This window comes from Podarcis liolepis (genome assembly GCF_965112155.1).
Source record: "Podarcis liolepis genome assembly, chromosome: 5".
Taxonomy (NCBI): domain Eukaryota; kingdom Metazoa; phylum Chordata; class Lepidosauria; order Squamata; family Lacertidae; genus Podarcis; species Podarcis liolepis.
In genome coordinates, this window is record NC_139556.1 from 6,778,006 (window position 1) to 6,800,791 (window position 22,786).

General features: G+C 44.2%; 1 protein-coding gene across 1 annotated transcript in view; it reads right to left on the bottom strand.

Annotated features, from left to right (window-relative positions):
- SEMA3D (semaphorin 3D) overlaps positions 1 to 22,786 on the bottom strand; it is a 189,873-nt gene that overhangs the window by 3,833 nt on the left and 163,254 nt on the right. The window contains exons 15-17 of the mRNA XM_083503352.1: positions 22,549 to 22,706; positions 20,891 to 20,955; positions 16,280 to 16,419 (exon numbers count right to left, since the gene is read on the bottom strand). Coding sequence (XP_083359478.1) covers positions 16,280 to 16,419; positions 20,891 to 20,955; positions 22,549 to 22,706 — 363 coding nt within the window. The remainder of the gene's footprint in view (positions 1 to 16,279; positions 16,420 to 20,890; positions 20,956 to 22,548; positions 22,707 to 22,786) is intronic.

Genomic DNA, 22,786 nt, shown 5'->3' on the forward strand with positions numbered 1-22,786 from the left:
AGCAGCTTCAACCCACTGCAATGTAAACTGCTTTAGATGAGATCCTATAGAAAGCGATAGGATGTATGCAATTCCTACAATGGTTTTCACAAATCATATACAGGCAGAGCAAAGCAGACCCCTGATCTGCTTTGCCAGAGGAGGTTTGGAACAATTGGAGCTGCCTCTACCAGCCTCTCCCCAAATGGACAGAAGCTACTGCTGGGACTATCCCTGCTGGTGGTAGCCTCAGAAACGGTGTGGTTCATGGGCAGAGAGGGGCGGATCCTGTGAAGGCCCATGTCCTGTGACACCACAGCAGCCACAACCAGGGCTCCTTTGCTGTGCTAGCCTGGCATCTGACAGAGAAGAGGGCTACCTTTGAAGGTGACTCGGAAACTACAGCTAATCCAGAATGCGGCAGCTAGACTGGTGACTGGGGGCGGCCGCCAAGACCATATAACACCGGTCTTGAAAGACCTACATTGGCTCCCAGTACGTTTCCGAGCACAATTCAAAGTGTTGGTGCTGACCTTTAAAGCCCTAAACGGCCTCGGTCCAGTATACCTGAAGGAGCGTCTCCACCCCCATCGTTCTGCCCGGACGCTGAGGTCCAGCGCCGAGGGCCTTCTGGTGGTTCCCTCATTGCGAGAAGCAAAGCTACAGGGAACCAGGCAGAGTGCCTTTTCGGTAGTGGCACCCGCCCTGTGGAATGCCCTCCCATCAGATGTCAAAACGATAAACAACTACCTGACATTCAGAAGACATCTTAAGGCAGCCCTGTTCAGGGAAGTTTTTAATGTATGATATTTTAGTGTGTTTTTTTGGTTTCTATGGAAGCTGCCCAGAGTGGCTGGGGAAACCCAGCCAGATGGGCGGGGTACAAATAATAAATTATTATTATTATTATTATTATTATTATTATTATTATTATTATTATTATTTCTTGCCCTCCCCACACTTCTACCCTGGTCAGTGAGAGTAGCAAGGCGGTTGCTGCAGCCATGGCTGCCCGCTCAGTTCAACCCTGCCAGCACTCTCAGCCACAGAGGGTTGAATGGCAACTTACTCACACACTCCAAAGCAACTACCCTATTCCGAATTTAATAATGGAAAGCATAATGCTGGTAGTCAAGAAAATAGGTTTAAAGACTGTCTCAAGGCAAATCTTAAAAAAAATGTAGTATAAACACTGACAACTGGGAAACACTGACCTGGGAGTGCTCCAGTTAGAGAACACCCTTTACCAAAGGGGTCATGGACTTTGAAGACACTCAAACTCAGAACCATAGCTGTCAACGTTTCCCTTTTTTAAGGGAAATTCCCTTATTCCAAATAGGATTCCTTGCAAGAAAAGTTGACAGCTATGCTCAGAACACAAGGGAGAAACGTGCTAAGAGGAAGGCATGCTTGGCAAATCCACACTGTGATCAACTCCCGCTCGGAAACAATGTCCCCAATGTGGAAGGACGTGTGGATCCAGAATTGGCCTCCACAGTCACTTACGGACTCATTGTTGAAACCGTGTTTATGGAAGACAATCTTACTCGGCTACAAGTGATCGCCAAAGAAAAAGAAGACGACTCACACTTTATATAGTGCTTTTCTTAAATGCTCAAAAAGATTCCCCATGGATGATCTCTGTAAGGTTGCTCAGCACAGTCCCTCCCAAATTGCAAACAGAGGGCTAAGGAAGATTGGCTTGGTGACCAAGTACTGTGTCCAGTTCTGGGCACCACAATTCAAGAAGGACACTGACAAACTGGAACGTGTCCAGAGGAGGGCAACCAAAATGGTGAAAGGCCTGGAAACGATGCCTTATGAGGAACGGCTAAGGGAGCTGGGCATGTTTAGCCTGGAGAAGAGGAGGTTAAGGGGTGATATGATAGCCATGTTCAAATATATAAAAGGATGTCACGTAGAGGAGGGAGAAAGGTTGTTTTCTGCTGCTCCAGAGAAGCGTACACGGAGCAATGGATCCAAACTACAAGAAAGAAGATTCCACCTAAACATTAGGAAGAACTTCCTGACAGTAAGAGCTGTTCGACAGTGGAATTTGCTGCCAAGGAGTGTGGTGGAGTCTCCTACTTTGGAGGTCTTTAAGCAGAGGCTTGACAACCATATGTCAGGAGTGCTCTGATGGTGTTTCCTGCTTGGCAGGGGGTTGGACTCGATGGCCCTTGTGGTCTCTTCCAACTCTATGATTCTATGATTCTATGATTCTATGATTCTATGACCAAGGGAATGTCTGAACCGGGGATTTCTGTCCTGGCTCACGGCTCACAAAGATGCTCCTTTGGAAATCTCAGTGTGTCAAGGGAAAAAAGTGGCCTGCAGAAGGCAGCGCAGCGTTCTTCTACTGCCACACTGAGGCCCACGGGGTGAAAAGCAGGGAGGAAGAAAGTTCAGCCTGATTCTGTAGCATGCAGCAGCAGGGACCCTTCAGAAATCTCAGCACCATGCTTGTTGTACAAGGGGACTATTCAGAGACACAGGGCTTTGCTCTTTTTTAAAAAAATTGAGGGTGTATGGGGAAAAGAGAGAGAGAAAGAGAAGTGAAGCTGGAAAACTGCCCGAAGCGCACATGTGCCTTTCTAGCAAACTTCAGAAGGAATATAGTCAGGAGGCATGAAGATGGCTAAATTAAATTTATTCACACTGGGCAGACTGTACACTGTTTCTTTATGTGAAAAATATGTGGACAATTCCCCCTCTCCCTCCACAATATGCATACCTACACAGCCTGGCTTGCTACCATGCAAACTGAACCATGGCTTGAGAGAGATCTGTGCAGCTGTCTGGATGCCACCCTGCCGACCCATTGACTGCATCACAGACCACTAGACAGCTGCTGGAAAAGGATGTGTGTATGATCCAGTAACCAAGCATGGAGCTGGCAGCCAGGGAGGGCTTCCGGCTTCAGTTATGTCCTGCCCCTCACTTGCAATGTGGCTTTGGGCAATGAGATCCAGACAGGGTCGGATCCAGACCTTTAGAGGCTCTAAGCACTTGAATGATTTTGGTGCCCCCATAAATATCTACTTCAAAATAGAAACAATAATAAACTGTAAAATAAAATAGGCTTTTTGGAAACAAAACCTACAGTAAGATGGAAATGAATGTTTATTTTCGTATACTTCCACTTTATATTTTTTTTAAAATCTCCCACTTTTTCTAATTGCAGAATCTTTGATCAGATCCTCAAAACTAATCTTGCGCCACACATCTGCTTCTATACATAGTAGAGATAAGACGCCCAGCCTGCCTTGCTGCCAAGTTGTTCTGTTGGGATTTTTAATATTCTTCACCTGAAAAAATGGAAGCTCAGCTGAGCAATTTGAGTCCATTAATGTTAAAAATATACAAAAGAAAATGTCTTCATTTGGAAAGGCACTCAATATTGTCTTCTACAATTATTTTGTAAAGTTCAGCATGACTAAATCCTATTTTTCACATTTTTTTGTGGCACTGAACTTATGATGCACATATGAGTGGAAGTGCTGAAGCTTAGCTAAGAAATCAGTGTTCAAGTCCTATGGGGAAGCATCAATCAGTGTCAGCAGGACTCGAACCCATGTCACAGCATGTGGATACAGACAGTGAGGCCCCCTTGTGTCATGTGATGAAATGAACTTAGTCACTGCCCACCACCACATGAGAAAACAACAACAACACTGTCCTAATAAACTTAACAGAATCACACTATTATATACATGGCAATCAACTGTCATTCACTTTTTACATGATGCCTTAGAATTGGTAAGAAACAAAATGAAACTCTAGGGTGATTCCTTTATCAGTTATCCCAAACAACATAGCATGTGGCAGCCGAATAAATGATGTGTAAGTTCGTGCTTAATTTCATTGTAAATTGACATCAATTGCCTCCCAAATCTTTGCTGTTAATATTTTGCTCCCCGCCAGAAAACAAAGAAACGTTATCTCCAAAATTCTTGCCAAGGCCTTTAAAAAAACCTCCACATTTGGAGAAATGTCCTCCCAAAATGTGGCAACTGAGCGCTGCTACATTCACTCTCAGTGGACGCCTGAATGATCCCATGAGCCTCAGGTGGACCATGGGGAAATTTACCAGTTACCAAATTCTAATTTTGTTAACCCTTAATCTCTATAACTACATCATCATCATCATCATCATCATCATTATTATTGAGGCGCAGCGCGTCTTCCCGCTGTCTGGTCTGAAGGCGGGCTGCGGGGACCTGGTCTGAAGGCGGGCTGCGGGGAGAAGAGCGCTTCTCCCCGCTGCCGGCCCCACAAGCGCCTGGGGGGGGGGAAATAATTTTTTTTTCTTTATTTCCCCCCAAAAAAACTTGGTGCGTCCTATGGGCCGGTGTGTCCTATGGGGCAAAAAATACGGTGAATTTTCTGTGGTGCCCCCCCCCAATCCTTTGATGCCCTAAGCCAGGGGTCAGCACCCTTTTCCAGCCATGGGCTGGTCCACTGTCCCTCAGACCACGTGGTGGGCTGGACTATATATATATATATATATATATATATGTTTTCGTAGATTTTCACGGGTACAGGAATGCAGGTTTTGGTGTCCTCGGGTGTCTTCCCGTGTAAAAGTTGGGGTGTCTAGGCGACGTTTCGACAATCCCTACACAGATCTGGCTGGCACAAGGCACAAAACCACAGCTCGCCCCTATACACGAAGCCAAGCCAAAGCACAACTAAGTGCAGTACAGCCATCTTCCCAGAAAAACTCTTCACAAATTCAAGAGGTCAAGACACGAAGGCTTTAGCAACTAATCCACACCTAATGACCCACCTAAGTGGTACTCAGAATATCACTCAAGAAATCACTCAAGATATCCCTCAAGTAATTAAGGAACAAAAGAAGAAAAGAACACTAGCCTGGGAACTTCCCCTCTGCCCAGAACTTTTGAGGCAATACACCACACCCCTCTACAGTATTTATAGGAACTCAAACACTGAGATCCCGCTCTGTTCCAGTAACAAGAAGCCGAAAGCACCAGCCTGAAGATGACGAGTGAGACCTCGTCGAAACGTCGCCTAGACACCCCAACTTTTACACGGGAAGACACCCGAGGACACCAAAACCTGCATATATATATATATATATATATATATATATATATATATATATATATATTTTTGGGGGGGGGGGGAATGAACGAATTCCTATGCTCCACAAATAACCCAGAGATGCATTTTAGATAAAAGCACATATTCTCCTCATGTCCCAGACCGTCCGTGGGCTAGATTGAGAAGGCAATTGGGCCGCATCCGGCCCACAGGCCTTAGGTTGCCTGCCCATGCCCTAAGTACTTAAAATTTAAGTGCTTATTTTACTTAATGGTTAAGCCAGCCCTGTATCCAGAGCCCCCAGATTATTAGCCAGTGGCCACACAAGAGAGTTGGGGGGGAGTTATGTAGCTGCATAGTTCTCTCCAGCTGAAGTTTGTGGGTCTTGAGAATGCTTGGCTTTGCCTGGATTGTACCCAAACTGTGTGGAAAGGGAAGTTTTGAAGAGGACGTACCACTTCAAATAAAGTAGAGAGCATTATTGATCTGTCAAATATTGTGGCTCCTATCTGTATCTTCTTCCACTAAGCTTAAGCCAAGTAATGCAATTCAATGTTAAGAAGGAAACATCTTAAGGGATATTTTTGTGCGCAATTTCTTCTTGTGGGGCAGCTCATCTAATTTAGTGATCTGTTACTTATTATCCTTTCTTCTTCTTCTTCCTTGGTTAAATTCCTCTCCCTGGTTTCTCATTTATCCATTTTGTAGGATTGTAAATCAGTAGCGTTCTGGGCTGAACATGACCAGGGAGCGATTGAATTTGTATATGCATCCCAGAAATGAAATTAAGACATTATAGCTAAGGAACTCTTAGTCTGGAAAAGGAGGCTTACAAAACTCTGCAGTAGCACTGGTAAAGTGAATGCTACCTTTTGTGTGTGCTTTTCCCCTAAGGAAGAATCGTGACACATTGATGCATCATCTAATAACAAAGGGAGAATGTTAACTCCATCCAAATAGACATTTATGCTGCTCTATCTGATTAAAACTCATACAGGTAAGTGGCCAAGATTTATTTAATTGAGTGACAGCCCTAAAGGAAACTAATGAATCAATAATGATTGCACTGTTGCCTCAGCTAATATTTACAAGCATTTCAGTGAAAAGAGGAATAGAAAGAGATTAGCATTTGATCTAGTGGGTTGGAAGAATCCAAGGGACAGCCTGAGTGAGATAAACACAGGACCAAGAAATCTGGACTTGACAATCATTTGATGTATGAAGGTAGCATGGATGATAACATTAAGGCAAGTGGGAAATAATTAACAGAAGAGGGTCCTGCTGGATGAGACCAAGGCCACTGAGTCTAGCACCCTTCTTCCAATCAGCCAGAAGTTTTTGTGAAGTCATCAAGGAATGAAGGTGATAGAGCATTCTTGGGCATTAAGAGATCTGATGAACATGAAATGTCTATTAAGCTCCTATTGTTATTGGCTGTTGATAGGCCGACCCTGCATGAACTTGTTTCATCTTACAAAGCCAGCTTTTGGCAATGAATTCCACAGGTCAAATATATGTTACTAGGGGCTGTGACCCTATTCACTCTGCTTCTCAACCGCCCTATCATTCCTCACACATTAACCCCCTACAGCACACCCCCCCCCCCGCTACTATTCAACTACTATATTTATATGCGATAACTCCCCACCTCATTTGTCGCTTACGATGGATAAAACAGTCTTGGTTACACCCTGTTTTGGAGGCCTTTTCACAGACTGCAGAGGCAAATCCATGTTTATCTACAAGCATACACTTAAGAGAGGACTGCAACTGATGAAACACATGTGATGCAGTCCCATTTTAGAATAAAAAGAAGACTACTGTGTTAAATGGTCCTGAATTGTGGTTGCCTTATCATCTATCTCTATCTATCTATCTATCTATCTATCTATCTATCATCTATCTATCTGTCTATCTATCTATCTATCTATCTATCTATCTACCTATCTATATCTTCTGACAGAATGAAATGATGACTGATTTGGGCAACGCTTCACTGCCGTCTTCCTCTCCCGCCTTTATTTCTTTCATATCCTGCTTGCCCAGAGGTTCAGCCCTCATTCTGCCTTTCCTCTCAGGACTCTGGAGTTTCATAAACACCTGACATTTCATTACTTGCTACTAGATCTTTAACCTTTCACACAGATGCTTAATTTGTACCAGTTTCTGGGAGGCAGATGAAAAATGGTCCCTTAAATTCAAAGAACAGACAAAAAAGGTGGATACAAAGACAATTGCATCACATTATTGGTTTTGTTTTGTTTGGATGGCTTTCATTCCCTTTCTATATCAGTTCCAGTGTTACTGATATAATTGAGCTGTTTAAAGACTATATAGGGCACTCTTCATTTTATAGAGATTTAGTTTTCAGTCTTATATGCACTTACCTGGGAGTAAGCACCGTTGAATTCAGTGAGGCATATGAATAGGCATGTATAGGATTTCACTGCTTGCCATATTGAACTAACTGGATCCAAAGCTGGTGGAACTTACAGCCATGTTTGGTGGAACGTGGCTGAAAAAGCCCACTTCATGTATATACATAGTTTCATATGCATATTGGGTGCAATCAAGTCATGAAGAAGGGCCAATCCGAACAATCATTTTTACCTAAAGATGCTTCCCAGGCAGCCCCAGGGACAAATTCCCGCAGAGAACCTTGTCCCTGAAATGAGGGCTCCAAGATACAGGTGCAACTTTTGGGTGGAGATTCCTGAAACGGCCCCTTTCCAGCTCCCATGATCATGAGCCCCACACCAAGAAATGAGAGCTCAAACAGTATTGCTGGAACAAGACATTCTCTGAACTGAGACATCCTTGGGGACCATTGCAGAGAGAGCAGGAAACCATATGTCCCAGCCCCTGAACTGTTGGATCTGTCTTAGGCCAGTTTTCTGTCTCCAATAATGGAAATAATAATAGAGAATCATAGAACTATATAATTGTAGAGTTGGAAGGGACCCAAAATAATAATAATATATACAGGGCAGTAAGCCAACAATGCTGCTCTGTTACATGTTTCTAGTCCCTAGTATTTAGTTGTAAACTGCACCTACGCTTGCATGCTCTCTTTAATAATTGCAGCTGCAGACTGTAGACCTACAATCGATGCACCTTTTTTTGGGGGGGGGGATCTTATTTACTGGCCACCACTATTCCTTGAGGGAATATGTTTTCTAATTCCTAATTTGTCTTCCCTGAACCTTGCAACTGCCAATCATTTTTGAGATTGGAATGCATAAATTAAGTCTGCCTTATGTCCAGCTCTCACTTCCATACATCACTACTGGTTTTCCCAGTAGTGATGTATGGAAGTGAGAGCTGGACCATAAAGAAGGCTGATCGCCGGAGAATTGATGCTTTTGAATTATGGTGCTGGAGGAGACTCTTGAGAGTCCCATGGACTGCAAGAAGATCAAACCTCTCCATTCCGAAGGAAATCAGCCCTGAGTGCTCACTGGAAGGACAGATCCTGAAGCTGAGGCTCCAATACTTTGGCCACCTCATGAGAAGAGAAGACTCCCTGGAAAAGACCCTGATGTTGGGAAAGATGGAGGGCACAAGGAGAAGGGGACGACAGAGGACGAGGTGGTGGGACAGTGTTCTCGAAGCTACTAACAAGTGCCTGGCGTGCTCTGGTCCATGGGGTCACAAAGAGTTGGACACGACTAAACAGCTAAACAACAATGTTAGAATAATTACAAAGGGCTAAAATACCATTTATTTTAACTGCCTTCCTCAGTCCAAATTGGAGAGTCATATTTAAGTGTTCTGGACAGAAAGCCTTGAAGCAGTGAAGAAAGAAATTAACAGAGGATGCAAAACTGCGCATACAATCTGGCTAGGTCAATGCCACTTGCCCTTTGTGGATGGCGTGCCTTGAAAGCTCCCATCATTACAAACCGCAGCAGCTCTTCCACTGTTAAAATATTGCACCTGTCTGTGAGGAGAGAGTGGCTTCAAAGGCTGCTTTCCTTCATTAATCAACAAAAGCGCTGGAGGTAAAATAAAGGCTACAAGCAGGTTAAATGCAATGTGGAAACAAAAAGCAAGCATGCATTTTTGCTGGGGCAAACGGAGAATTCTTTTTGGAAAACATTTTTGCTTTCATCTCTAAGGCCATTCTGAAACTCACCCTATATTTTGAGGTCAAAAGTAGGTAGTTGTGTTGCTAATAACATTAATATGCATCATTTCTAAATCACTCAGACTTTTTCAAGACCCCTCATCCAACAATCTCAGGAATGCTTGTCATTATCACCAGCACTTCTTAATATAACCAATCAAATTTAACAATGCAGTGTGAAAGTTTTTCAAGTTACGCCGAACAGTTTTTGAGTTACACAAGGAACAAAAAAAATGAAAAGGGAGAAAAATAATATTTATGTCATTTGGTTCTCTTGTTTCTGTACCAAACACATTTCTAAAATTAATCTCTAACCTTCCTGATAGACAAACACATTTTTTATTTTCTTCTACTGTCTGCCGCAAAACGGACCTGTGAGTTCAAGTAGCTTGCTGCTGGAGATGGAATAGAATAACTGTTGAGTTTTTGTTTTGTTTTGTTTTGTATGTTCAAAGGGAAATACAATGCCTTCTAATTAAGGGAGACTTTTCCATAAAAGCTCTGGGGTTGCCCTTGAAGACTGTATGGAGGCTGCAGCTAGTGCACAATGTGGCTGCGAGGCTGGCAGGTTGGGCAACCCAATCGGATCATGTGCCATTGGTCCGAAAGCACGGCATTGGCTGCCAAGGAGCTGCTGGGCCTAATTCAAGGTAAAACATGCAAAACTCTAAAAGTACCTAAAAGAATGCATTGCCCAGCATCAACCATCTTGGACTCTATGATCAACAGGTGAGGCCTTGGTGACCACCACCAGTTGGCACTGATTCATGACAAGACCTTTTCAGTGGTAGTTGCCCATTTGAAAACAGTCCTGTTTATCTGGGCATTTGGTGGCTGGAGGACACTGTTTCTGGCGACCGTGAAATTATGGTATGAAAGAATGTTTATGACTGTAACTCTTTCTAGAATATTTTAACTGATTTTATAATACTTTAATTTAATTAAAAAAAAGTGGATGTGTTTGACAGTTTGGGCTCCTTCGAGGGGAAGGGCAGGATATAAACTCAATTAATTAGGCCAACAAGGACTATCCATTACTACCCTGAAATAATCTGTTGATAGGCCTCAACACTGTGTCCTTGCTCATAGAAATTCTTGCACACATTGAGGTGTTTTCCCAAAGGACCCGTGGCACCAGTTGTAGACTACCAGATTTCATGTGACTACGATTCTTGCTGCTCCAATTCCTGTGTTTCCACATGGAGGTTGCACTGGCAGAGTAACTCCCAATGTATTGGAAATGTTCTCTAGTTAGCTTGCTATTGTGAACAACACTGTCACCAGATGCGTACAGGCCGCTCATAACTCTTGTAGTGCAAATTCCAGATGCTGTTTCAATCCTTGGAAACTAGGAATGTTGGCCACACCATTCACTGCAACTAGGAAACAGCCAAGAAGGCGGAATACTGGCCTAGAGGAATTGCCAGTCACATCTAATGCAACCATTTTGTTCATGTGATCCATGACTATTTCCACAAAATGTTCTAATTGAGTTTTCTGCTCAAGGCAGAAACGGTAACTAACAAAATCCAGGAGGCCATTACCAAGTGAAAAATGGCAGATTACTGATGGAGCAGGTGAGAATAAAACGTGTTCTGACCCAGTTTCATCTGGCCAACTGTAAACGTGGAGGAATGGAAGGAGTAACAGGAACTCGCAGTTGTCATTTCAAGAATACGGCTTGTCGCATCTCCTGGAAATGCACACGGCTATTTGGCAAAGCAAGAATCCCATGGGATTCTGCGTTGGGGCCAATCAAATGCAAGGGGAGCTCAGATTTTATATATTCACAAGAGGCCCTTTTGAAGAAACGAATAAAAAAAATCAGAGCTTCTTTTTTTTGGCCTGCCACTCATCATGTGTGCAGAATAACTTAATGAGGAATAAATAAATAGAAGAGCATAAGATGCATTATAGCTTCATCATCATCATCATCATCATCATCATCATCATTTTATTTGTATGCTGCCTTTCCATAGTTAAAACAATGCTAAAGGCGGCTTACAACATGGCAAGATTTACATAATTACCAACATAACAAAAGTCATAAACAATAAATAAGGTAAAGGTAAAGGGACCTTTGGGTAAAAATTGAAATTGGGTAAAATGTATAAAGTCTGTAATAAATGTTGGAAGTGTCAGGAGACAGAAGGAACATTTTACCATATGTGGTGGGAATGTAAGAAGGTGAAAAGTTTCTGGAAGATGATTTATAATGAGTTAAAGAAAATGTTGAAATATACATTTGTTAAAAAACCAGAAGCTTTTCTATTGGGAATATTGGGTAATGAAATTAGTAAAAAAGATGTGAAATTAGTTTTGTATGCAGTGACAGCAGCCAGAATTTTGCTGGCACAGAAATGGAAACAGGAAGAAATGCCCACGAGAGAAGAATGGAGAATGAAATTGATGGAATACGCAGAAATGGATAGACTAACGGGGAGAATTAGGAATCAAAGAGACCAGAGATTCACCGAGGACTGGAAGAAATTTACAGAGTATATTAAAAATGTTTGTGATGAACAAGTAACATTTGTTGGTTTTCAAGAAGCTCTGTAAAAAATATTGATAGAAATATTGCTTAAAAATCATGATATGATTAAGATTGTTAGAGTGCAATATAAAATTGAGAAATGTGAGATGAAGAGATAATACGGACAATTGTCAGACATGCTGATGGAAGTCTAAAAGAATGATTAAGTGAGAATTGGATGTTTAATCTTGTACAAATTTATGTTGGAAAATTAATAAAAAATAATTAAAACTATTTTTTTTAAAAAAGGTAAAGGGACCCCTGACCATTAGGTCCAGTCGTGGCCGACTCTGGGGTTGCAGCGCTCATCTCGCTTTACTGGCCGAGGGAGCCGGCGTACAGCTTCCTGGTCATGTGGCCAGCATGACTAAGCCGCTTCTGGCGAACAAGAGCAGCGTACAGAAACGCCGTTGACCTTCCCGCCGGAGCGGTACCTATTTATCTACTTGCACTTTGACGTGCTTTCGAACTGCTGGGTTGGCAGGAACAGGGACCGAGCAATGGGAGCTCACCCCATTGTGGGGATTCGAACTGCCAACCTTCTGATCGGCAAGTCCTAGGCTCTGTGGTTTAACCCACAGCGCCACCCACGTCCCATAAACAATAAATAAAACACATTAAAAAGTACACAACAAAAGAAAAAAAAACCAATTTCCACATAAATCATAATATCTAAAACTAAGAACACAGCACTCTCTCACCTCTCCCACAACCTACATAGTTCCTGTGATAAGTCAGTCACTAACTTTTAAACCACAGGAACAAACATGCCCTTCATTTAACAACACTAGAATGAGAGTGCCAAGCAACTGACTCGTGACCCTTTTAAAAAAATCTTCAGACTGCAGGGAGCTGGACTCCCACTGGCGACAGAATGACCTGGTGACAGCTCCGGGACCAGCGGAGATCCTGTTCGCTCCCCACACCCTGTTCTGACTGGAAGTGGGATTCCAAAGCATGACCTCAAAGGTGAAGACCAGGGAGGCATCCTGCTGGGCCAAATGCCTGCTAACCAAATCTGGATTTTGCCCTCTCCTTCCCCTCAGGAAACAGTATTGCATGTCACCGTGAACAACACATAACCCTTCTGTTTCTGGAGTGACATTTACAAGATCCGCTGAAAGATCACAGCAGCTATTACAGCACTTCACCTATGTGCAAAATAGGTGGCATCACCATCCGGAAATATGGTAGCTTTTAAGATGATATATTTAAAAAAAGAAGCATGGTTACAAAAGGAGAGGGAAGTGTGTGAGAGGGGAGAAAGGGATGAAGAAAGACTGAAAGCAAGAAAAGTTGTTCAAATAAATGGGAAGAAACTGTGACTTTACGAAGAGTAAGGCTGAGTTCACACCATACATTTAAAGCACATTCACAGCACATGAGTTCCCTAAAGAATCTCAGGGCTTATCCACATCTATGTTTGCCCCTCCGTTGGCTCCCAGGAAACCGGTGCTCAGTCGGAACAAATGGCAATTGGGTTTTCCACAGACTGAGCTCTAAAGGGCAGGTTTTCTAGGGGGAAACCTTTTTTCTGGTTTTGCAGAAAGGCAACACCCCTCAGACCTGTGCCTAGGAAGCATGGAATAATAATAATAATAATAATAATAATAATAATAATAATAATAATAATAATAATAATTTATTATTTATACCCCGCCCATCTGGCTGGGCCTCCCCAGCCACTCTGGGCGGCTTCCATAGAACCCAAAAATACAGTAAAATGTCACACGTTAAAAACTTCCCTGAACAGGGCTGCCTTAAGATGTCTTCTGAATGTCAGGTAGTTGTTTATCGCTTTGACATCTGCTGGAAGGGCGTTCCACAGGGCGGGCGCCACTACCGAGAAGGCCCTCTGCCTGGTTCCCTGTAGCTTTGCTTCTCGCAATGAGGGAACCGCCAGAAGGCCCTCGGAGCTGGACCTCAGCATCCGGGCTGAACGATGGGGGTGGAGACGCTCCTTCAGGTATACAGGGCCGAGGCCGTTTAGGGCTTTAAAGGTCAGCACCAACACTTTGAATTGTGCTCGGAAACATACTGTGAGCGGAAAACTGATTAGATCCCTGCTTTCTAGGCATGAGACAAGCGGAAGTGTGGAAAAGTCCTAACTGTGGGTGCTCTTCAGCATTTCCCCAGCACTTAAAACTGCAGTACAGTCGTACCTTGGTTTGCATACGTCTTGGTTTGCATACATTTTGGATTACAAACACGTCAAACCTGGAAGTGTGTGTCCTGGTTTGCAAACTTTTTTTGAATTACAACCCATTTTTATTTTTTTATTTTTTTGGATTACAAACAAATTTTTGGGGAGGCCCCATTGGCGAAAGCGCACCTTGGATTACATCCTGTTTTGGTTTACAAATGGACCTCCATAACAGATTATGGTTGTAAACCAAGGTACTACTGTACTTTTAACCTTGGGGTAATGTATTTCTGGGGACGCGGGTGGCGCTGTGGTATAAACCACTGAGCCTTGGGCTTGCCGATCGGAAGTTTGGCGGTTCCAATCCCCGTGATAAGGTGAGCTCCCATTGCTCGGTCCCTGCTCCTGCCATCCTAGCAGTTTGAAAGCATGCCAAAAAGTGCAAGTAGATAAATAGGTACCACTGCTGCAGGAAGGTAAATTGCGTTTTTGTGCACTGCTCTGGTTTCGGTGTTCCGTTGCACCAGAAGCGGCTTAGTCATGCTGGCCACATGACCCGGAAAAACTGTCTGCGGACAAATGCCAGCTCCCGTGGCCTGTAAAGCGAGATGAGCACCGCAACCCCAGAGTTGTTCGCGACTGGACTTAACTGTCAGGGGTCCTTTACCTTTTTAATATATTTCTACAACTATAGGGATTAAGAATGCTCAGCCAAACATTGTGAAAATGCCACAGTCTCCTGCTGGACAGCCCATTGCATCACAATTTACCAGCAATATGCTTTTATTTTATTTTTAAATTCTGATTTCAGGCATTGTTGTGTCCCCTATGACACACTGTAGTGCAGAAACTACCCATCAGTGCTTATTAAGTTCTAAAGACGGCTAGGCTCTTAGGAAGCAAAATCCAGACCCAACTTTACTCCTTTTAAATTCCATGATGGTTGTGCCATAACTCCACAGCAGAACACAGGTGGCAGGGGCTAAATCCCAGTTTGGATCACAGGCACCAGCATTTAATAGGATCTCAGAAAGCAGCATTAGGAAGTACTCCTACTTGAGAATTTGGAGAGGTGTGGGTAGCCAGGACAGTGGGCCAGATGTATAATTAGTCTAGCTGGTAATGATTGTAATAAAGATTTGGTTGATTGATTGTTTGAATTAGTCGAGCTCAGTCTAAGACAGCTCCAGATGTGCAAACGATGCCTACTTCTCTACCCATTTGCTGTGCAATACCAATTATTAGAGTGCTTAGCCAACAGAATTAAAAAAGGGGGAGGAGCAAAGGATCCGTCTCTGCTGTACTTTCCATCCCATTCTATACATGGCAATAGAGTTTATTTTATGGAATTATGTTTATAAATTATTAAATGCATACACACACACACACACACCTAGGAGCACACAAATGCACACCGGTAATTCAGGGTCTAAACGTCTGAATACAGGTTCCATCATGATCCATCATAACTTCTAAGATCACCCAAGAACATCATCTGCACATTATTATTTTTTTGCAATGTACCACAGAGGAACACAGTAAAATACTTTTGATGTTTTCCCCTCAACTGTAAAACAAAACAAAACAAAACCCTCTGCTGAACGCTTTGCCCTGAAGATCCCCCAAAGTCTGCCTCTGCATGTTTTCCAAAAGCACCGTGAGAATTTTTGATCTTTTGATAGGTTTACAGTAGGCAAGGACATGATTGTATGAATACTGAATACATGCTTTATGTTATGAGATGGGCTTAGCGATGTTAAATTCTCGAGAATAATCTTCAGGAGAATATTCTCGAGACTATTCTCCAAAAGATTATTCTCGAGAATTTAACATCCCTAAATGTTATGCTCATTGCGTAAAAAGTAAGCCAGGTTCCAGCTGCTCAGAGTTTCAGAGGCTCCCCAGAGACCAGCAGTGAAAGCCGCAGGGGATCAAAAGCCTTTCTTTCAGCTTCTGTTGTTTATCTATGCTCATCTCTTGAGAGGTTAATTGTCTGTGCTTCTCCCCCTCCCAACCCCTGGGGAAAAGGAGTTTCCAGAGGAGATGTATGCACAGATAAACAATGAATGGAGAAAGGTGGTCAGCATCTCTGTGACCGTTTTCAGTCATCTCTGCATGATTTGTTTGAACATGACTTATACGTGGTTCCTGTGATGAGCCCAGCATTTAGCCTGGATGGAAGAATTGCAGTGCGTGCGAACATTACAGTGAATATCCAAAACTCCATGCGTAATGTTAAAAGGAAGGCTGCTAATTGCACAGGGATTGTCTTCTTGGTCTTGATATTCCATTGTGGTATTATTGGAGCATTCCCAAGTATGTGAGCTGAGGCAAGGGAGACCATATTTGTTCGTTCTATTAACCCCTGCCTTTGACCATGGAATTAGAAGTTCTCCAGAGGGAAAATACGTTCTTAATGATGGTAACTTACCTCTTCCTCGTGATCTTCTCCAGAGCGTTGAACGAACCACCTGATGGAAGCTTGCTGGGACTTTGGAATACATTCTAGGAACGTCGAATTAAATTCGATGCCAAAAATCACCTTTTCATCAGTGGTTTCATGACTAATGCCTGGAACGCAAACATGGTACAGAAGATTAACCCTGCCCTGATTTCTTAAAGTGAAGGGAAAACATAGCTGATGCAGAACAGATGGTAGAGCAGCGCATGGACTGTGAAGGGAAACAAGAGGCACCTCAGGTTTAGCACAACACACGATGGTTCAACCTGGTGCATAACAGTGTATAACAGTGCTATTTAAGGCTGAATTGGTCACTTCCTTTCAATTAAACCACTGATGGAATCAGAATCTGATCTACAGTGGTACCTCGCAAGACGAATGCCTCGCAAGACAAAAAACTCGCTAGACGAAAGGTTTTTCCATTTTCGATTTGCCTCGCAAGACGAATTTCCCTATGGGCTTGTTTCGCAAGACGAAAACGTCTCGCGACTTTGTTTCCTTTGTCTAAAAACAAAGACATGTTTTGTTTATAAAGTTAATTTATTTTCCCTTCAATTTTTGAACTGCTCTTTACAGTATGTGTGACTTTAAAGAGCAGTTAATAAACTGTTGTTGTACCAAATTTGGCTTTGTTTGGACTTTTTTTGACCATAGGAACGCATTAATTGATTTTCAATGCATTCCTATGGGATTTCGTGATTCGCAAGACGAAAAATTCGCTAGACGACAAAACTTGCGGAACTAATTAATTTCGTCTTGCGGGGCACCACTGTATAGCCTTTCTTAGAGGAATTCTTCTCTATTTAATGAGACTGGGAACCGTGAGGAGGATACAGTGACCTTGCTGGCAGGCAGCTAGCTCCAGGAAGAGGGTTAACAGAAGGTCTGCTACAGACTTCCTTAGAGGCAAAGTTGCCAGGGACATCATCTGGAATCTGAACTCTAAATTTGCCCCACCACTGAAAAGTAAGCATTTGGGGAATCCATCCCAGAACTAAGTTCCTTCCCTGGGAGAAATCTTAGACTTTCTGAAGCAGCTCACAAATAATAAATGCACTTCTTAACAAACATAACTAGAAAGATAACTAATAAATAAATGCAAACTTTTTTCAGCTTAAGTCATTCAAGGTTACCTGGAGGAGGAACAGTGGTACCTCAGGTTACAGATGCTTTAGGTTACAGACGCTTCAGGTTACAGACTCTGCTATCCCCGAAATAACACCCTGGGTTAAGAACTTTGCTTCAGGATGAGAACAGAAATTGTGCGATGGTGGCGCAGCAGCAACGGGAGGCCCCATTAGCTAAAGTGGTACCTCAGGTTAAGAACAGTTTCAGGTTAAGAATGGACCTCCAGAACGAATTAAGTTCTTAACCCAAGGTACCACTGTAAATCTATAAACACAGACCAGGAGTGTCTGGCAGAACTCTCCGAAGTGATGTATGATTCAACAACAAGCCTTAGACAGAAGAGGGACTCAGGGCCAGAATCTGTGGGGGGTTTTCTGCTCCGGGTGTGAATGCACACAGTCAGGACACTGGAGAGTGATTGGAACCAGCCTTGAGTGCCACCTGATCTGAATCACAGGATATAGCAATGGATACGCTAAACTTTTGGGATATCTCCCTGCTACCATTGTGGTGGAAGAAGCCCACCCTGGGCACAAGGCTTGACATGCCTTGTCTTCACCTTCCACCCTGTTCTTCCTTCAAGAACTCCCCATGGTCACATGGTGTTGCAAGATTTTGAGTTTGTACAGGAGGATGTTAACAGAGCCAGATGTTCTGCTGCAGACTTCCATTAACAGTCAGGGGCAAAGTTGCCAGAAGCATTTCTCTGTTAGGGATATTTCAGGCTGAGTAACGCTAGGGAGGGACACGGGTGGCGCTGTGGGTTAAACCACAGAGCCTAGGACTTGCCGATCAGAAGGTCAGTGGTTCGAATCCCCACAACGGGGTGAGCTCCCGTTGCTCAGTCCCTGCTCCTGCCCACCTAGCAGTTGAAAAGCACGTCAAAGTGCAAGTAGATAAATAGGTACCTTCCAGCGGGAAGGTAAACGGTGTTTCCGTGCGCTGCTCTGGTTCATCAGAAGCGGCTTAGTCATGCTGGCCTCATGACCCGGAAGCTGTACGCTGGCTCCCTCGGCCAATAAAGCGAGATGAGCACCACAACCCCAGAGTCGGCCACGACTGGACCTAATGGTCAGGGGTCCCTTTACCTTTAAGGCTAGGGAACAGTTGCCTTCTTCATCCTGATTTCATCCCTCCAACCACAGGGAACAGGCAAACTAAGCGAGGGTGGGGGGAAATGAAATGTCTTTCTAGTCCTCCATCTATGCTCTGTTTCCATGCATTTGTAAATAAACACAAATATTGCAAAATGCCATCAGCTTCCTGCGGCATCCTTCCAAATGAAACCAAGCTTGCTTAAATACTTTTTGCCTGGAACTTCTCCCCATTTGGGAAGATGGGGAGGGAGTAAAAACCTGCTTCCTAAATGTCTCCCACTGAGGCAGCTTAGAGAGCCATACCTGCAGCTTCCATCTAAGCCACGTCTCTGGGCAAAGGCCAAGGTGAAAAGAACAGGCCCACATACAGCCATGAACAAAGCCTGTACCATGCAGGTCAGAAGACGTTAAATGTGGCTCTTATATGAGGAATTCCATTCCCACAGTCCATAACTGCACAGTGCTTTATTTTGTGTCAACTCCTATCAGTCTACAGGACAAAGTCAACTGGCTCATTCCAGAAAGAGAACTTATTGTTTCCTTGGGTCACTGCTTACACTCTCAAAGTAGCAGCACAGAAAGCTGCAGCCCTGTCATTCACCCTGTCTGTACCCGGGTCCATTTGATGGCCCTTAATTTTAGTTTACAACAGAGCTCTAACTGAAATAACTGAGGAGCAATTGAAAACAGTTGCACTTCCTGGATCAAATAATAAACCAAATGTGTGTTCGGGGGAGGGGACCCTATTGTTTTGTTTAAGAAAGGAAAACAAAATACCCTGTTGAACATTAAAAACGTTACGTTACGTTGTCACAGAAATTTCATCTTAACCACAAGACAGCAGTACCAGTTGCCAGGGGAGTAAGCCAGACCACTTGGCAAGCCCATCATTGTCCATAGTGGTGGGAGACAGTAGGCCGTTGTTAAGAAGAGGATTGTTTAATTAGCAAGGAAGAATTAGAAGAAGGCCTGGAAAGCTTGATAGCTGGAACTAAGATGCTAGATCTTTGCTCTGTGGAAATAAGCCAAGGGAATGGAAAAAAGTGTGCTTCCTCAGTTTTCCTTGGGGGAATTCTGCTTATTTGGCTCACTTGCCTAAGCCGACCTCCTGCGTTGCTCTTGGAAAGCTGTAGCGTTCCTCTCACGTTCAGTTATAGTACTTACATAGACAATTAACTCTTCCATGGTCGTCATCTCCAGAACTATTCCTTTCTTTGTGTTTCTTGAAGGGTTGCAGAGAGTCCAATTAGCTCATTGTTAGTTCAGGTATGGGACGCGGGTGGTGCTGTGGGTTAAAGCCTCAGCACCTAGGACTTGCCGATCGCATGGTCAGCGGTTCGAATCCCCGCGGCGGGGTGCGCTCCCGTCCTTCGGTCCCAGCGCCTGCCAACCTAGCAGTTCGAAAGCACCCCCGGGTGCAAGTAGATAAATAGGGACCGCTTACCAGCGGGAAGGTAAACGGCATTCCGTGTGCTGCGCTGGCTCGCCAGATGCAGCTTGTCACGCTGGCCACGTGACCCGGAAAGTGTCTGCGGACAGCGCTGGCTCCCGGCCTAGAGAGTGAGATGAGCGCACAACCCTAGAGTCTGGCAAGACTGGCCCATATGGGCAGGGGTACCTTTACCTTTAGTTCAGGTATACAGCAAGAACCAGTCAACCAGACCTGCTATTCTTTTTTTTGGGGGGGGCATATTTGCTTCCCAAACTTCCACAGACTTCCTGTTAACTATTTCTACTCCTGGTGAAGGCATAAGAACGGAATACAGGCGACTCTCAACTTACACGGCATAGAGCCAAAATTGTCTCTAGTCAGAACAAATTGGCTTCAATGGCAGGTGGGACTGCAAAAGTCTTTCTTTCCCAGACACCTGCCCTCTCAATTTTTGTGTGTGCACAAATTAAAAGTGTGCATAGTGCAAGTTACTTGTAATGAGTTCTCTGCCTGCAAGGGTATCCTCTGCTTTTTCTGTATTTCTGTTTTGCCTCCAGGTTGCATCACTTCACATGATGCAGCACATCTATGGACCCCGGTTATGCCAACAGCAAGCTCACTATAGTCCTAGACTAACTCTCAAGAGGTTTGCTCGGTCTATTAGCACTGAGGGCGCTGCTTACAGATCTGCTTGTGCATGCCATCTATCAAGGAATGTAAGCCAGATGTTGTTTCCAATGCTCTAATTCAGCCCTTGAATTTAAGAAGTAAATGCCTTTTGGTCTACACAGAGTCACCACAGCCTGGCTACACTTCTGGTATCTGAGCATCATCTGCTCAGTAACCAGGCCTTGCAAGAGCTGAGCACATCATTTCATTAGGCCCCTCACCTATCTTTGTGGAGACAAAGATGCAGATACTTACTATCTTCTGTATCACCGCACTGGGTAGCTGGGTCTCCATATTTGACGTCTTGCCTCCTTGCACGCCTGGAAAAATAAAGGTTGTCACGACTTTGTGAAATTATGCCTGCTGTTCTTCGGATGTGGGATGGAGCTTAAGGGAAGTTGCTCACTTGCAGAAAGTAACATCAGATTACATATATGAATAAGGCATCACTGATATTATAGTCACAGTCAACTTTCCTTTTCTTTCTGGTGTTCAGGCTGCGAGTGCTGCTTCTTCCATAACCAAATAAGTACCATGCACCCATAAGAATCAGGCAGGTAGCAACAGGCCTTGGGGTACTCCAAGCCTGGCAGAAATGCAAAAGTGGCTGGATGGGGGGAAGCCCATGGAAGAAGGAAACCTGGAAAACATTCCAATGAGAACTGGGTGTGCTCCTGAATCCTGACCCACTTTTGTGGGGTGGTGTGAGGAATACCCAGAAATCTGGGGCAGAGGAAAGAGAAAATGGAATGGAATGGAGCTCCTGGAATCCCAAAGAGCAGCATCCCAAACAGCAAAAGCTTGTTTCAGGTCCCAGATGTATTGCCCGATGCCAGGTTGAACACAAGACCTTTTAATGGCTGTGCACTGAGCAGCCCAGGACCTCTAGACACACGGCCAAGGCTTGCACCCCAGGGAAGTCACTTTGGTGCTGCTAACACAGCAAAAAGCAATGCAGGAGGCAGCAGTTAAGCATTTCTAGTCTCTGCAGCCACATCGGGCGCTGTGATTCTCCAGATGCTTGACTTCACCCCTGGAGGCACACTCCACTGTATCTTGAGACAGACAGATGCCAACAACCCTGGGACCTTAATTCCAAGGAAGTCAAGCCCAATATATGTACTGCTGTCCCTGAAATGTTTCCACAGTTCAGAGGTTAGGTAACACATAACAGTATTCAAAGATTCCTCCTGCTGACATCATGGAAACATCTCTGTGGGGGGGGGGGGTATTTAACTAAGTTTTACCCAGAGTGCAGCTGTTGAAATCAATGAACGTGACTAAAGGTAAAGGGACCCCTGACCATTAGGTCCAGTCGTGATCGACTCTGGGGTTGAGGCGCTCATCTCGCTTTATTGGCTGAGGGAGCCGGCATACAGCTTCTGGGTCATGTGGCCAGCATGACTAAGCCACTTCTGGCGAACCATAGCAGGGCACAGAAACGCCGTTTACCTTCCTGCTGGAGTGGTACCTATTTATCTACTTACACTTTGACGTGCTTTCGAACTGCTAGGTGGGCAGGAGCAGGGACCGAGCAATGGGAGCTCACCCTGTCACAGGGATTGGAACCACCGACCTTCTGATCGGCAAGTCCTAGGCTCTGTGGTTTAACCCACAGCGCCACGTGACTAAGTGAGGTCTATTAATTGCAATTGGTCTACTCTGAGTGAAGCTTAGTTAACCCTACCCAGATTGCCTGTACATGAACTAGCAGAACAGATGGTACCAGAGGATCCATGGGGAATCTCTGGAGTCCTCTATCGCTAATGCCAGCCTTGAACTCATCCCATAGAGCCCAGAGCTTCACAGGTTAACCCAGCAGTGTGGGAAGGAGTAGCTCTGCATTAAATCATGGGGATCACGTAAGAAGCTGCTCTTAGATGCTCAGTCAAAGCAGGAACGATATCACTCACCTTTTAGATGTTGGTGTGTATCTGGAGCATGAATTTCCATCCCAAGCACAATAGGGGTCTCTGGCAAGGCAACAGTCTGCACAAGCCTTGCCATATGTGTGACATCTGTGTAGCGAGAGCTGAGCCAATCCATCTCTGGAACCAATGTACAATTGTTGCTGAAAATCAGGCGAGGCAAATGAATTAGAAGCGTTCTTCAAGAAACCTCTTTTTCTTTTGGCCTTGATTTCCTTCTTAG